This window comes from Ipomoea nil, unplaced genomic scaffold (assembly GCF_001879475.1).
Source record: "Ipomoea nil cultivar Tokyo-kokei standard unplaced genomic scaffold, Asagao_1.1 scaffold2921, whole genome shotgun sequence".
Taxonomy (NCBI): Eukaryota; Viridiplantae; Streptophyta; class Magnoliopsida; order Solanales; family Convolvulaceae; genus Ipomoea; species Ipomoea nil.
In genome coordinates this window covers 486948-504451 of record NW_017619349.1, presented here as the reverse complement: position 1 = coordinate 504451, position 17504 = coordinate 486948, and the positions used below count along the sequence as shown (strand labels likewise).

At 31.7% G+C, this 17504-nt stretch overlaps 1 protein-coding gene across 1 annotated transcript; it reads left to right on the top strand.

The window, feature by feature from the left end:
* Window positions 1-10328: 10328 nt before the first annotated feature.
* LOC109160945 (cyclin-D1-1-like) lies at window positions 10329-14666 on the top strand. The gene is made up of 6 exons (XM_019309206.1): window positions 10329-10805; window positions 11020-11106; window positions 12344-12442; window positions 12803-13004; window positions 13283-13413; window positions 13495-14666. The coding sequence occupies exons 1-6, from the start codon at window positions 10539-10541 to the stop codon at window positions 13708-13710; spliced, it is 1002 nt and encodes a 333-aa protein (XP_019164751.1). The 5' UTR covers window positions 10329-10538; the 3' UTR covers window positions 13711-14666.
* The last annotated feature ends 2838 nt before the right edge of the window (window positions 14667-17504 follow it).

Here is a 17504-nt window from a genome sequence, read left to right as displayed (position 1 = left end):
AGAAGAGAGTGTAGTGGGGTGAGTAGGTGCGGGGTGGGAGTAGGGTTGGAGAAACAATGGAAGGAGGAGTGGGTGATGATTAGGTAGGGGGTGGGTGGGTGGGTGGGTGGGTGGGTAATTACACTCATTTTAGCCTTTTAGGTGGACTCCGGTCCGGTTCAAGTTGACTTTTCCTTTGCAACATTTGGCACAAAGTAGGAAATACTCCCGCATAATCTTTGTGCCAATGAATTGACGGTGGAGGGTGACGATGGAAATTGTAACGATCGTTTTTTCCGTCGTGAAAATATTTAATTTTTTAATTAATGTTTATTTTCGTTACAAAATGACGGAACTTGCAATGATTGTTTCTTTTGTCGTGAAAAGTAAAACACACACACACACCAACAATTCACGTAACTTATACTTTATAATCAAACTATCAATAACCAAAATTTTTAAAAATCTTTAGCCATTGACTGAACTAAAATATTTTGATTAAAAAATTGTTAACTGAAATTCTTCGATACGATCGTTTAATAATTTTTTACCGAATTGTGCACACTCCTAAAGATAATAATTAAAATTTGTGTGAATATTTAAATATAATAAGATTTTGATTATGCAAAAATGCTAAAATAATTGAATAATTAATTTTCTCAATTATTTGTGATGTATACTTCTTGTAATCATTAATCGAAAATGACGTAGTCTGGATAATTTACATAATTTAATTTTTATGTATTGTCTTGAAGTAATTAACGAAAGGTAGTAATTTTCATTCACATACCAATTTTTATCCAATGTGTCCCTAAAATGCCTACTTTGATTCATTCTCTTTCATTGAGTAGTTGGATTTTCTAGGTGGAAAACGTTTGATGGTTAATATTATTTATAGGAATAAGGGTCAAATAGGCCATCCAATTGCACACAATACAATAATTAGGCCACTGAACTAAAAAACCAACAATTAGGTGTCTAAACTAATCAATTTCAAATAATTCTTTCAATTTGAAGGTTTCCAACAGGTCAACAGGTCATCTCCCAAATTAATTATTTTTAAAAAAATTAAATTTTAAAAATTAATTATTTTTAAATTAAATTAAAAAAAAAAACTGGAATCCAGCCGGAGACGAAGAAACTCTTCGTCTCTGGCAATGGAGACGAAGAGTTTCTTCGTCTCCGGCCATGGAGACGAAGAGTTTCTTCGTCTCCGGCCGTGGAGACGAAGAAACCGGCCGGAGACGGTCGTCTCTGGCCGGAACAAGTTTTTTTTTTTTTTTTTTTTTTAATTTAAATAATTAATTTTTAAAATTTAAATTTTAAAAAATAATTAATTTGAAAGGATGATCTGTTGACCTGTTGGAAACTTTCAAATTGGAAGAATTGTTTGAAATTGATTAGTTTAGAGACCTAATTGTTGATTTTTAAAGTTCAGTGGCCTGATTATTTTATCGTGTGTAGTTAGATGATCTATTTGACCTTTATTCCTTATTTATATTGTGTATTGTAACAGTATTTTGATTGGAGTGCTACTAAAACATATTTAGTGTATAATGCTTTGTAAGTATAGGTAAAAAGAAGATAGGTTGATTATATAAGTAGCATGAAGAACAAGTCAAGATCTTCCTATATCACCGAAGAAATATGGGCTAAGTGGAATGATGTTTAGAATTCTGAAGACAATAAGAAAAAAAAATCAAAATTGGATACGAGAAATAGACGTTAGGGTGTTTTAGATGGAGTTGCTCAATCTACGTATACCACAAGATCAACACCTCATGCCAAAGTTGTCATTCAACTTGTAAGTGCATTTGAATTGTTTAAGTTATAAGTGATTATATTTGGATTGTTTAAATTATATTGCTAAGAAAATGGTTTTTGACACCTCTTCATATTTGTACATATTTTACAATGTACTAAATATTGATCGGAGAATCCTTCAACGCATATTTTTTCAAAGTGTTGTCAACCCATGATGTTGGTTTCCTCCCATTATCCGTTGGAGGAATAGGAGGAAGATTGGCATCACTACCTATTGATCCTTGAGGAGAAAAAAATGACGTTGATCAATTTCTTGTGAATTTTCTCCTACATTAGAAAAAATCAATTAGCATCTTGCTGGGATTGTCACTCTAAGCCATATGAGATTAGGAGTACAAGAATTAAAAATATAAGATTAATATATGATTATAAGGAATTAAAAATGTATAAATTGAAATTGAAAAATTTGAAGTATTGAAATTTCAGAGGTTGAAAGAAATCAAAGAATGAAATATAAATAAGAGTAATAAAATTTGTAATGAGTAAAAGGATGTATAGAGAATTGTTGTGGGTAAGAGTAAGAGAGTGTTGGATTGAGAATTCTTGTTGGTAAAAATGAATTGAGTAAAGAATATTTATAGTGCCATGGCTGCATGTCTAGTGCATACTAAGTTTGCCCGACCCTGGGTCAGTCTCGTGAGTCATGTCGAATATTAGATTAGATACAAATATATTTTTATATAATTATGAGTTGATTTTTTAAGTCTTAAATGAAGTGAGAAAAACAATAAGTTAAGATTACAAGTGCATGTATGGATCCCGAATCGGTCCATTTCTCGAACATGCACTCTTGTCGTCCGTGGCATTATGTGCATGTGGTTTTGGAAAAGGGTATTATGATCTTATTTGATTGTCAACATTAATGAATCAGAACAACAACTTCACCTAAAATTCATGGAATATGACCTTAGACCTAAATTGGTCTTCTCCTGCTATATATGACTTTAGATAAGTAGTTAGTCCAAACTCGTTCTATGACTATGATAGTATATTACACTATCCTTAATGAATATAAGGATTAGGGACTAATATAACTTAATTAACCCACTTATGCATGCCATTTATTCCAATCCATTTATATGTATCATTTTTGTGTCTGGATGTTAGTTTTCAAACGAACGTAGTTTTGAATTTTAATTTTGATGATGATTGTTTGTTGTTCAATTTATTATACAATTTTTTTTTCGTTTTATTGTAAAGCATGTCTATCTGTCTTGTGTTATGTATTTCTGTGTCTCATGTTATGCAAATTTGTAACTTAATCGTATGTATTTTGTACTTGAAATAAAGTAAATATAACATGCACTTTTGTGTCTTGTACAATGCGTTATTGTGTCTTGTATTATTCGTTTTTGTCTTATACTATGCAATTCTGTACCTTAAGAATATTGATTTTGTACTTGAACTAAAGTAAATAAAAAACATGTGTATGTGTCTTGTGTTATGTGTTTCTGTGTCTCATGTTATGCAATTTTGTACCTGAAATAGATTAGTAGGTGTGTAACACACACCATATTGTGTGTCTTATTTTACGAATTTATGTGGTGTATTATGAAGTTATATGCCAATAGGACATATATTATCTACATAAATCAGATTTGATGATAATAAGTAAATATATAACATGTGTATGTGTCTTGTGTTGTGAGTTTTTGTGTCTCGTGTTATGAAATTGTGTATCTTAAGAGTATTGATTCTGTGCCATAGAATAAATTATAGAATATGTTAAAACTTAAATATCAAAGTGACATCATTTTAATATAGGTCCACAATGCTATGTGGACCTTGGTCCACGATAAAAATTGCCCAAAATCCCTTATTGGATGTTGATGTCATATTGTCATCGGGATATGTTCTCAAACCTTCATCAAATACTATTAGGGTGTGTTTGAAAACCCGGAAAATGATTTCTGGAAAATATTTTTTAGAAAATGGGTCATTTTTCAAAAAATTGTCTCATTTTCAATGTTTGGTTGCATTCAAGAAAACTGGCTGTGGGTTATTGTTTCAACCACGAAACGATTTTGGTCTGTCGAAAATGACTTCTGCCAAATTTTGACGAAAGTCATTTTCCTCCAAAACAGCCTTATTTTCTCAAGTCAATAGAAACTGATTTCCATTGACTTGATTTTTCAGGCACATCCATACACTGAAAACTATAAATAAATTATTTTTTTGAGTTTCCAAACACACTCTTATTTTCTCTATGAATCTGCACGTACTATTTTTGTTGTTGTCGGTAGGGGTGAAAATAGGCCGGGCCGAGCTAGGTTTTTGAAAATTAGTCCTGGGCCTGCTATAGGAATTTAAGGCCTAAGCTTGAACCTGAGCCTGTATGTAGGTTTTTTTTTTTTAGGCTCAAGCTTAAGCCTACCATTAGCTTGGCTTGGCCTGTAAGCCTATTTAAAGGCCTGAAAAAAAAAAAAAAAAAGCATATCTATAAGAGTAATTTGAACATCTACGTTGGGTTAGGTACTTCAAAGGCTAACACGATAAGTAATCATCTTTAAGCAAATACAGATTTCACACTTGAATTAGTTTTATTTGCTTCTTTATTGACAATATTTCTAACCTGGAACTAGAAAGGAATCAAATGATCTTGCATGTTAAAATATAAATAGAGTTTGAAGACTATCTAGTGTCCATGTGTACATAATTAAGTAAAACAATTAAAAGCACTCATATATAAAGTCTTATGAACTTTTAAATAGAATAAGTCAGGAAAAACTATTGTGTTTACTTGTGAGAATGGAAATATGTAATAGCCAAATAGCGAAATAGGAAATAATTTTGGGGTTAGAGTTTTCAAATTCACATTATATACTTAGGTTATTTTATATATATATATATATATATATATATATATATATATATATATATATATATATATATATATTTATATATATATAAAATATAGGCCAGACCTGTAGGCTTTTAAGTTAAGCTTTATAGATATAAGCCTGGACCTATTCAATAAATAAGCTTTAAAATGGACTTAAGCCTGGCCTATTTCCTAAATAAGCTAAGTCTAACTAAGCACAAAATAACCCAAATTATAGGTCCCTACAAAGGAGCTTGGCCTATTTTCACCCTTAATTGTTGGACTTGATTTGTACGTGTGGGAGGTGTAGTGTGAATGACCGTTCATATTTCTTCTTCGCCTGTTTATTGCAGTCAGTATGCTTCAATTCAAAACTTTAATGTTAGATCAATAGCCCAACCGAAATATAGTAATATAATATTGCTAATGAAAACCCATTGCAACAACTTGTATAAAAACTCAATAATACCCACATGACTGATTATATATTTATATGCATATGATAAAATCGGAACCCTATATGTTTTATATTTCAAAAACTTGTTTTACAATTTAGATGCCACTTCACCACTAAGATTGGCAATAATATCTACCCAGCAAGAATAATAATGATAGCATATTTAAGTGAGTTTGAGTTATGACAAAACAAGCAAAATATAATTATATTGTTGTTTATTATTATTATTATTATTATTTTGTTTAGGAAAGTAGATATGGCAATGTGGGCTAAGTTCACTTGGACCGACCTAGGCAACTATATATCAATAGTTATGCTGTGCAACCGAATGCACCATGCGCATGGTGCATACGATGCAAAATGACGTCGTTTTGACTAAAAACGCGCGACCCATTTTAAAAAAAAAAAAAAAAAATTCAGGTTCGATTCTCGGCAATAGCATTATTGTGGATATATAGTTATGAATTTCTGGATATATAATTATGAATTTATGGATATTTAGTTCATTCATTGTGGATATTTAGTTCATTCATTGTAGATATTTACTTCATTTATTCACTGTGGATATATAGTTATGAATTTATGGATATATAGTTATGAATTTATGGATATTTAGTTCATTCATTGTGGATATTTAGTTCAATCATTGTGGATATTTAGTTCATTCATTATGGATTTTTACTTCATTCATTCACTGTGGATATATAGTTATGAATTTATGGATATATAAAAATGTTATTGCCAGGAATCGAACCTGATTTCTTCTTTAAGTTGGACGCGCGTTTTTTAACCAAAACGACGTCGTTTTGCATCGAATGCACCATGCGCATGGTGCATTCGGTTGCACAGCATAATTTGCGACTATATATCAATCGCTATGTTGTGCCGTTAGGCACTGTTATCTTCTCCTTCTCCTTTTTAAAAAAAAAAAAAAAAAAAAAAAAATCAGACCGCTTCGTTATAGGAGTATATGTTCATAATTTTATTACTATATGTTCATAATTGTAAGTTCATAATGTCAGAGCTCTATGTTCATAATTCCATAACTGTACATTCATACTTCTGTACATTCATAATTCCGTAACTGTACATTCATAATTCAATAACTGTAACTTCATAATTTTCGAAGCTCTATGTTCACAATTTTAGAGCTCTATGTTCATAATTTTATCACTATATGTTCATATTGTAAGTTCATAATGTCAGAGCTCTGTGTTCATAATTTCATAACTGTACATTCATAATTGCATAACTATACATTCATAATTGCATAACTGTACGTTCATAATTCCGTAACTGTACATTCATAATGCAATAACTGTAAAATCATAATTTTCAAAGCTCGATGTTCACAATTTTAGAGCTCTATGTTCATAATTTTATCACTATATGTTCATAATTGTAAGTTCATAATGTCAGAGCTCTGTGTTCATAATTTTATAACTTACATTCATAATGCCATAACTGTACATTCATAATGGCACAAACGAATAACGCCGTTAACAGCGTTAACGGCGAGACAAAATAAAAAAAAAAATTCTTTTTAATTGAAATGATGCGTTTTTCCTGAAAACAACGTCGTTTTGAACCCGTGTCCACAATGCATCGTGGACACAAGTCCACTGCATAATTTGCGACTATATATCACGTGATATTGTATTTGGGCCTTGCTAGGTCACCTTTTATGTAATATAAGTTGGGCCGATTAATGCCCAATTTTTTTTATTTGTTATTTTTTTTTTGTTAGCTTATAGTCTAAAAATGTAATGGTTTAAAATTATTTTTTTTTAAAGTCAATCTGGCGGTTGTATTTATAGAAGAGTTAAAATAGAGTCTGGTAGGACATTGTCCCAGTACATAGCAGTAGCGAAACCAAGTGTTGAAGTAGCTAAAGTATGAGCTAATAAATTCTGTAATCTAGGAATGTAAATTACTGAACAATAAGTAAAGGTAGATATATAGGTCATTAAGTAAAAGTCTATTTAATATGTAGGTCATTAAAGAGATTATATTGTAGGTTTTAAATAGATTTGTCTGTTTAAGATCTACATGTTATACACTTTATAAGGCTTATATATTTGTAAAAGAAAAATTAAATATAATATAACAATAATAGACGAACATTTGCACTCGTAAGTCACAACAAGGGCAATAAGTGTGCAAGTAGTGACAACAATAAGCATCCTCAACTTCAATTGAATTTAAAAATAAAAAATAAAAAATAAGATAATAACTCAAGATCAACTGTTGATCAATCAAATGTCTCACCACTACTTCCACTATTGCTACTATGCAATATATAAGGATGAGTTTACTACTCCGCTATGGGAAAAACAAGGAGAGACGAGAAAGTGTGACAATTGCAAATTGAGAATTTAAGTTTTAGTGGTTAATTATCTTAAAATTATTTGTTCGAGTTAGTTTTATTTCATTTATTAGTTCCCTTAGCTCGTTTAGTTATTATTTTGGGCCCTATTCCATTCCTTGGGCCGTAATTTTTGTATTTGGGCTGTCATTCTGGACCTGTACCTCGGGCTTTGTACGTACTATTTTGGGCCTCGCGTCCCGAGTAATAAAGCTATTCTTTTCTTACCCCTATTCTATGTTTCCATATCCAATTTATGGTGGACTCGTCCCAATAAAACCATCCATTTAAATTACTAAAATGTCCGCTGAATTTCCTAAAACTTAATGCTATATTACATTTTCATTTACTAGAGGATCAAAATTCAAAACTACTACAGTTGCATAAAGTCAATCGAACATATATTTTACTATTTTTGACAATGAGAACCAAAACAATCTGTCATGAATTATTAAGGGACAACAATAATTTTTTATACGCCCAAATTTCATATTGCTGAACATAAATAATTGGCGTAGTATCTTGGCATAATGTAGTTAATTCATCATTAGTTATGTTCGTGATATCTTTTGTAATCTCATTCATGACAATGATTCTTAACAAGTTATAAACAGGTTTTTAATATGTTTAACGAATTGACCCATTAAGACACGAAACATAACGGTTCAATCCGTTAATCATCGAGGACACATTAATACTAAACACTAATTCATTATTTTTGTGTCGTGTCCATAATTGTCAAGTGTAACTGGAATGCATGCCATCACACCAGATGACCTCTTACCATTAGATTTAAAAGACTATTGGTATAACAATATGATAGGCTTTTGTCTCAAGGAACAAGTTAGGAATGGGAAAAACATTTTTGATAAGTTCATTTATCAAATAGTTTCATTATCTGGTAAGTTCATTTATTCATGTAAATAGTATTCACGGAAATGGACTATTACCCTTTCAAGGGTAATGTTATTACTTTTGTAAGAGGAATAGCTCAATTGTTATATTGTAGACCGAGGTTTATCATGCGTATAATGGATTTTGTCTAGATCTTGTCTAGATTACGTACATATTGTTAATAAATTATGTATTTATTACAATTAACATATTATATACATGCAGTTAACCTATTATGTACCTTCATTTTATTTATTATAATTTGTTAATTTGACTATCATTTTGAACCACGGTCCACAATGAAATGTGAATCCTAATCCATAGTATAATTTGCGACTATTCCAAATTGGACGATATTAGGCTATTCATGAGTTCTCATAAATAACATATTTTCATAATGCATAATTTCCTTTTTATCATTTTTTTAATGTATAGTAATTAATTAATTATTACACACTATTTATTTATTTCTTTTTTTTTTTTAAGACAACCAAATATTAAAATATAATTTTTAAGATCTATTAATTTTGCCAATCAAACAATGAAATAAAATTATTAGTATATTCATTCTTGAAACAAGTATGCTGTAGAAGATTATTGTACTTGAAAGATCAAAGTTTAAATTACTAATTGATTTATTTTTAATTTTTAAAAAATATTAAATGGTTTTATGGTCTGATCACTTTAGCATTTTGCAGAGTTTGATAGGACAGTTTTTACAGCATTGTCATGTTGACAAATTTAATACTATACTCGACTCATTTTATATGTCAGATTCAATTAACATGACTTGACTGAAATTATTTATAAGTTAATTTTTATATTATTAAGTTTAAAATAGTATGTAAAATTTGTATATTTTAAAATTACATTAAAAGTGCTATTAAACATTAAAAAAAAAAAATTAAAAATTTTGAGAACATTCTAATAGAAATAAGCAATGAAGAAAGAGTTAACTTAACTAATAAATACTAAATAAGACATACTCCGTATAAAATATGACAGAGGGAGTAATTGTTTCAATACTGGTAATTTTAATAACAATTAAGTTAAATAGGAATAAGGTCCAAATTGGCCCCTGAACGAAACGTGAAAGTGCAATTAGGTCCCTGAACGTAAAAAAAAAAAAAGAAAAAGTGCAATTACCCCCCTCAACACCTCAAATATGTGCAATTTGACTTGATAGCAAGTTAACATCCCATCTAGCAGGTTGCATGTGTGACGTGGATGATGACTTGTCATTTTTTTTTTGAAAGATAACTTGGCATTTTTTTTTTATTTCCTTCTTTTGTCTTCTTCTTTACAAAACAACTAACTCTAGCAGTTGTAGTATTCCACCATCGATATCTTCTCTCAAATTTACAAGCAGGATAAATTTCATGAAATATTCAATTTTACATAGTTATATTAACAACGAACAAGTTAATAGCGGGCGTGGTTTGGGAATTTCTCATGCAGGTACACGGTGAATGGAATTTCTAGTGCAGGTACACGATGAATGAAATTTCTGATGCGGGTTTGGGAATTTTGATGCGTGATTTGGGAATTCCTATTGAAGCTTTGCCTTAATACACGGTGAATGGAAGAAAAGGAAATAAAAGGAAATTTTAAAAAAAAAATGCCAAGTCAGCATACACATCATCATATAACCGGTTGGATGGAATGTTAACATGTTATCAGGTCAAATTGCACATATTTGAGATGTTGAGGAGGGTAATTGCACTTCTTTTATGTTCAGAGACCAAATTACACTTTCACGTTTCGTTCAGGGGCCAATTTGGACCTTATTCCAAGTTAAATATTAAATTTAAATTATTTAATATTCAAATGACCGGAGACACTATATTAAGTAAAATACTATACTTAATTAACAATTTAACAGATAAACTTCCCAAATGTTTTTACTTTAATTTTTTGATAATCAAGAAAAAAAAAATATAAAATCACTGATAAAATAAAAGCATTGTATATATATATATATACTATACTATGGTTGGAAATATCGTCAGAAAGAAGTTGCTAGTTTAGCCACCATCAAACCCCGCCAAATCCTAACGCGGCGAATCCCTCCTCCATATCAAACGTTCGCGGGAAATTTTCCGACCAATCTCCGGTGATAATTTTGGTTCGAGTCGTCTCGAAGGCGACGATTAGTGAATGATTAGCAGAGTCGGCGCGCATACTCTGATCCGATCATCATGTCAATCTCGTGCTCCGATTGCTTCTCCGACCTACTCTGTCGTGAGGACTCCGACGTCGTAATCACCGGAGACGGTGAGAACTCGCCGGAATGCTCCACATCGGAATATGAGTCTCTTCCTCCTACGGCGGAGCTCGATGAATCCATCGCCGGCCTTATCGAGAACGAGCAGAATTTCGTCCCCGGGATCGACTACGTCGAGCGCTTCCAATCTCAACCGCTCGACGCCGCCGCGAGAGAAGATGCTATTGCTTGGATTCTCAAGGTAAGCTTCTGCAAAGATCTAGAAGCTTGTAGCTATATTGGCGGCATAGATATCGGCGATTAGTTAAACCTGATAGCGTATCTTAAGTTACCGGTTTTTTCCTAGTATCGGCGATCAATTGGATTAGGCGGCGCAACATTTCAGATTTTTCGGCGTACAATAATAAGTTCCGGAGTTGACGCTTGGCTAACGCCGTTTTTCCGATTCTATGCAGGTTCACCGTTATTACGGCTTCCAGCCACTCACGGCGTATCTCGCCGTCAATTACTTTGACCGTTTCCTCAACCATCATCGTTTGCCGGTAATTTTCACCCCGGGAAAATACGGCCTATAGTAGTTTTCTTTTATTATTTCTATAAATAAATAAAAATATATTAAAGATCTCATTTTCAAATATTTTCATTTTTAACCTTTATCACTGTAGTTTTTTTTTTTTTTTTTTTTTTCTTCTAAAAACAAATCCACCCAAGTTGTGAGGACGGGATATATACTTCAAAACAAGATTCCCTATATTTTTTATAGAGTAATATTATCCCGCACTTTACCCCTTAATTGGGCTGACCCGATACAAATAGAAATTAGTCTGAGTATGGTAGGACCTGCTCAGCTCAGGACATCTCATGATCAGACTAAAAAAAATCATGAAATTCAAAGATTATAAGCCACGTTAGGAAAAAATTTAGGAAGGGTAAAAAACATTTTCCTTTTCTTTTTCAATATAGATTTAAGTTACCTGTAAGAAAAAATGTCAGATGTGTTTTTAAAATTATTTTTTTTCATACTAAGAGAAAATAAAAGTTACAAAAATCTTAACATTGTCATTGTAATAAAATCCTCTATATATAAGACCCCACACCTTTATATATTCTTAAAATTATTTTCTTTTAATCAATAACATAAATTTTTATTTACTATTTATAAATTATCTAACATAATTTATCATACATTATCACACCTTCTATTTTTACTAAAATATCATTAAATAAATTAAATTATATTTTATAATATAATACCAAATTGGTTTCTTAAATTCTTAATCTCCAAATTTGACTTTTCCAATCAACCAATATGACAAGGACTTTAGTGTAAAGTCTTAACTTATTAGCTAAAGTATAGTGTTGGTGTGGTCTTGACGCACACTCTGTGTGTCAGCAACTTTACTAAATTCACACTAATAATTTTAGATATTTTTTTTGTTCACTAGTCTTATAATCATGAAGCAAAATGCACAATAATTTTCTTGTTATTATATTTATGTAAAGCTTTTTTTTAAAAATCATTTTCTTTTTGTCATTTGTGCATAAAATATAAAGAAGCATGCCTCACTAGCAGTGTTAATAATTTATAGGACATGTGACACGTCCATCGGGTTCCTTAAAGCATATGCAAGGATAGGTCCCCTTGTCTCTCCTAATCTAATATAAATTAACCCTTCTAATTCTTTATTTTTTTTCCTTCATAATTTTATTATTCTTAAAGAAGGAAATATATTAAATAAGTGTAATTATTAATGTAATTTTGATCTTCCATAATTTCAGCAAACCAAGGGATGGGCTATTCAATTGTTGTCCGTTGCTTGCTTATCTTTAGCTGCTAAGATGGAGGAACCTCTAGTTCCCCTGCTTTTAGACCTTCAGGTAATTATTTAACTTGCACTTTATGAAAATCTATTTATGGGTGTTTGGTAAATAACAGATTGTGTTAATGGGTTTGACTAATTAATAACATTAGTTAATTGTAGAAAAATATTTGGTAAATTAACTGTTAGAATATAGTTGATTACATACAAAATGATTTTTTAAAAAAGCTGACAAAAAAGCTGCTCAATTTTTATGTTTTGGAGCAATAATCTATTACAAAAAGCTAATTAATCAAACATTTATATGAGTTGTTTAATCAAATCAAATAATTAATAGTGATTAAATAAATCAAAATTGACTGATAAACTAACTTATGTTACTGAACATGATAGTTTCTTATAAGTTTTTGTTGAAAAGGTTGACGGTGCAAAATACATATTTGAAGCGAAGACAGTCCGTAGAATGGAGCTTCATGTGCTGAGTGTATTGAATTGGAGGCTACGATCAATTACACCCTTTTGCTTTCTTGACTTCTTCGCCTGCAAAATTGATTCAATTGGGACTTTTAAACGCTCCCTTATCTCAAGGGCCACAAACATTATTTTATCAAATATCCAAGGTACATCCACCACATCTTTTCTAAATCTCCTAAAATTTCTACAATCAATTGTAATAATTTCAGGTAAAGTTCACTAGTGAGTTGAAACACGTGCCCCTTCTCAATTACTTTTTGATGAATTTCAAATAATATGTGGACCATAGTTTCAAATTGATAATTGGATAATTAGACTGTATATTTACGTTTATATGTATTATATATATATGCTCAAACATTAATTTTTTTTTTTTTTTTTTTACTATTACATAGTTTTTACTCATTATGGAGTTATGTTGCAGAGGCATGCTTGGTGGAGTACAGGCCATCATGTATAGCTGCAGCGGCCACCCTTTGTGCAGCCAATGACTTGCCAGATTTCTCTAGTGTCAACGCTGAACATGCTGTGTCTTGGTGCAATGGACTTCCCAAAGTAATTAACATGTTATAAATTCAATTTATTTCCAATTTTTGTACGGAAACAATTTATAATTCTTAATTTAATTTTGGGCAGGAAGATATCATCAACTGCTACCAATTAATGCAAAAATGCGCCATTGACATTAGGCCAAGGAGATTCCCTAAGGTGTTACCAAAGGTCAGAGTCATGGCTCGTGCGAGTGTTGCATGTCCTGACTTGTCATCTTCGCCGTCATTTTCAACGTATGATAAACGAAGAAAATTGGGTGACAGTTTGTGGACTAATGACGATAGAGAAAGTTCGGGATAAGAAGAAAGTAAAATTGGACTTAAGGTCTATAATCCTAAATACTTTTTTAGTGGTGGGGGGTGGGTTGATGATAGAAGTTTGACAAGAGTGATAATGTAGATTACTACATAGTGGCCGGTATACATATATAATAATGGGGAGTATTTACGGTACCCTATAACGCTAAGTAGGATTTTTATTTTTCTATAATAATATAATAAGTATTTATTTGGATTTTTTTTAATGGTGTGCAGATTCCCGAGGGAAGGGGGTTGGTACATAGTGTTATTTTTTGTGTGAGAAAAGTGGGAGGGGAGATTGTTTTATTTAATAATAATAATAATATATGTAACCACTATACATTATTATTAGTGGGGAGTGATGGAGTGTGTGAAGTGGGAATTGAAGTGATTGAGTTGATGAATTCAAAGGGAGCATTGATTGTTGAATGAAGGTATGAAATTAAGGAGGAGAAGGTGGGGACCGGTTGAGAAAAACCAATGGAGAATAATGGTGGAAAGGTGATGAGAAAATCAATTGAGTTTGGCAATATCAAATCATGAATTGATTCACATCTTGAAGTATGGTTTTTGAAGATTGAATCAATCATGGCTGCCTTCAACTTCTCGTCCCAGGGTAAGGTTCACAGACCATTTATTCTGTACATCCTAATCGTTCTCGACTTCTCTCAGACATGACAAATATAAAATAAGAGATGATTCGTTTTGGTGACGGTGACCGATGGTTTTATATGTGCTCTATCCCTTTTTTTCCTTTGTCCTAACCATATAGGGATATATACTGGAGATTTTTTTTTTTTTTTTTTTGGGTTTTAATTTAATTTTTCTTTATTTGAGTGGTTTTCGTACCTTTGATGGCCTACATTAGGCCTAAACATATGTATACAGTGGGTCTTTGGGGCCTTTTTTAACGCGTGATGTATCTTGATTTATGAAAGCAAATTATTTTTGGGGTTATATATCTCTCTGGATCTGTACTTTACTTCCACCATGCTTTTCAACACTTTCTATAAGTTCTTTCGTAAATAGCTATTAGCCGATTAAGTTAGTGAGTTTGACTAGTTGATAATATTAGTTGATTGTAGAAAGATATTTGATAAATTAGTTGATAGCTGATAACTAATTACATGCAAAATGACTTTCTCAAAATAAAACTGATCAAAAATGATGCTTTAAACAGCTTTTTGAATTTTGATTGTTTAACCAAGTTAAATAACTAATACTGATCAAAAAAGCTAAAACTGACTGATAAACTAATTATGTTATCAAACATGTCAATATTCTTTTCTTCTTTTTTCTTTCCCTGCGCCATAATTCCATAAATACACGTGAATGGCAATGGAGACTTTGTAGCTCTATTATTTGTTTTAAAGTAAATACTCAAAATGGTCCCTCGACTATAGTTAAATTCATAAACTGGTCCTCAACTTTCAATTTCAACCAATTAAGTCCTTAACTTTGTAATTTTGACACAATTTGGTCCTCCATCTATTTGACCGTTTGTTGACCGTGATCAACAATCTCCAAAAGAACCTCCAGCTCTCGTCGAAGCATGTGGAAGCCTCCAGGATGACGTTGCACTGGTTCGGAAACACGTCGTCTTCTTCACCCTGGTACGAACTCAACTACATTGAATCCAAAGGGAGGATGAAGAAAGGCAACCGGATTTGGTAGATTGCTTTCGGCAGTGGATTCAAATGTAACAGTGCAGTCTGGAAATGCAACCAGAACCTTAAAAAATTAACGATGAACCATGAAATTACATATATATCTTCAAAAATCACAGTCAACAAACGGTCAAATAGACAGAGGACCAAATTGTGTTAAAATTACAAAGTTAAGGACTTAATTGGTTGAAATTGAAAGTCGAGAACTAATTTGTGAATTTAGCTATAGTCACTACTGGAAATTATGAAATTTCCGACCACCTGAAAGTGATATTAAATCAAGTTGATACCAAAAAGTGGTCGGAAATAGCAACAAAGGTTTTTCTGGATACTAAAAGTGATAGGAACAAGGTTTTCGACTTGATTTAAGATTACTTTCGGATGGTCGGAAATTCTATAATTTTCAGTAGTGAGTCGAGGGACTATTTTGGATATTTACTCTTTGTTTTATTACAAGGTTTAGAAGGACTTTTAAGAAAGTGTATTCTTCTTAGGATACCTCAATCCCTCAAAGTCAAGAACATGCATCTAAATGCATGTCAGATTCATTATATAATAAATTGTGTCAAATTAAAGACCTTATCTAACAATAACAGTTTATGACTTTATGCACAAGATTACAGATTTATATCATCAAATTAAGTCCTTTAGTTTCAATATGGTAATAATGGAATCAAAAGTAGCCTACAAATAGTATCTTCCTATTACATTCTTTTCTTAAAATTTACCTTTTAATTTGTATCCCTTCTCATCTCATATATTAATCTCTTTTATTAGTTTATATATTTAATTACTATAGGACCAATGAGTTAATTCCATTTTTGTCCTACATTTATAAGTGATATAATCCATTTTAGTCATTTTTTAAGATCTATCATATACCTCTTCAGTCCTAATATTATTGTGACATAACTATTTTTAGTCCTCCATCAACAAAACCGTTTAAATTATGTAAAATACAAGGGCATTTAGATCTTCAATTATGATTTTTTTTTTTAAAAAAATATAGCCAGTCAAGTCACTTTGTATAAAAAGATCGAAATGTCCTTAGCTTGTATTTAAGGACATTTCAACGATTTTCTTGACAGAAGACAAAAATTGATAATGACACAATAATATTAGGACCAAAGAGATATGTTCTGAAAAAAAAAAAAAAAAAAAAGCTAAAAACTTAAAATGGACTACCACCTATAAATCTATGATAAAAATGAAATGCCCGTATGGACAGCTCAACTGGTCATAGAGGTGAAAGTTGGAAAGAACGACTAGGGATCGGGGAGCAACCTCTCAAAGTGAAGGGGGCTCCTTGTGTGCAGTAAGCAAAAGTCTAGTCTCTGTGGTTCATGTTCAGTTTAGTTATCATGATTTACATCCTTCCAAATGCTCTGTCGGACCGAGGTGTAGGGGTTCAATCTTTTGGAAAGAACCATAAAAAATGAAATTAACTCATACAGAACCATAAAAAATGAAATTAACTCATACGGAGTATATAAATTTTTTACATGATTTACATCCTCTCAAATATTCTGTCGAATCAGGGTGTAGGGATTCAACCTTTTGGAAAGAACCATAAAAAAGGGAATTAACTCATACCGAGTATATAAATTCTTTTATGTAATATTTTTTTTAAAAACTTTATAGATATATAATACTGCTTTAAGAGAGGTAAAACAAAAGTGGTGAAAAATAACAAAAAATTTTCCGCTAAAAATAAAGATAGCCAGCAAGGTGTTGGCCCCTCGTGCAAGAAAAGTTGATTGAATCCAGTGAATATGAGCCAACCATATATATTAAAAAGATAGGCATTCTGGTTAGCCACTGACACATATGCTCTACCACGCACTAAAACTCTGTCCCATCTTCATATATCCTTCATGTTCCCTCTCCATATTCATGGGACCATTACATATATAGAGAGCCTCCATCTTAAATTTTATTTTTTCTTTTTAAGTCACCTAGCTAGGCCGAACCTCGGGCTCAACATAGACCTCGGCCTGGGGCTCGGCTTGGGCCCCGGCCCAAGGCCTCGGTCAATGGCACCAGGCGGGGGCCTGACTACGAGTCCAGGCAAGATCCAAGTAGTTATAATTAATTGTAATAGCATTACATGCACAAACATCAATACAAT

Excerpts from the sequence above, each read along its gene's own strand:
- LOC109160945 (XM_019309206.1), top strand. The coding sequence starts at position 10,539 with ATGTCAATCTCGTGCTCCGATTGCTTCTCCGACCTACTCTGTCGTGAG. Across the intron at positions 11,107-12,343 it reads TCAACCATCATCGTTTGCCG|CAAACCAAGGGATGGGCTAT; the intron begins GTAATTTTCACC and ends CCATAATTTCAG. Across the intron at positions 13,005-13,282 it reads TATTTTATCAAATATCCAAG|AGGCATGCTTGGTGGAGTAC; the intron begins GTACATCCACCA and ends GTTATGTTGCAG.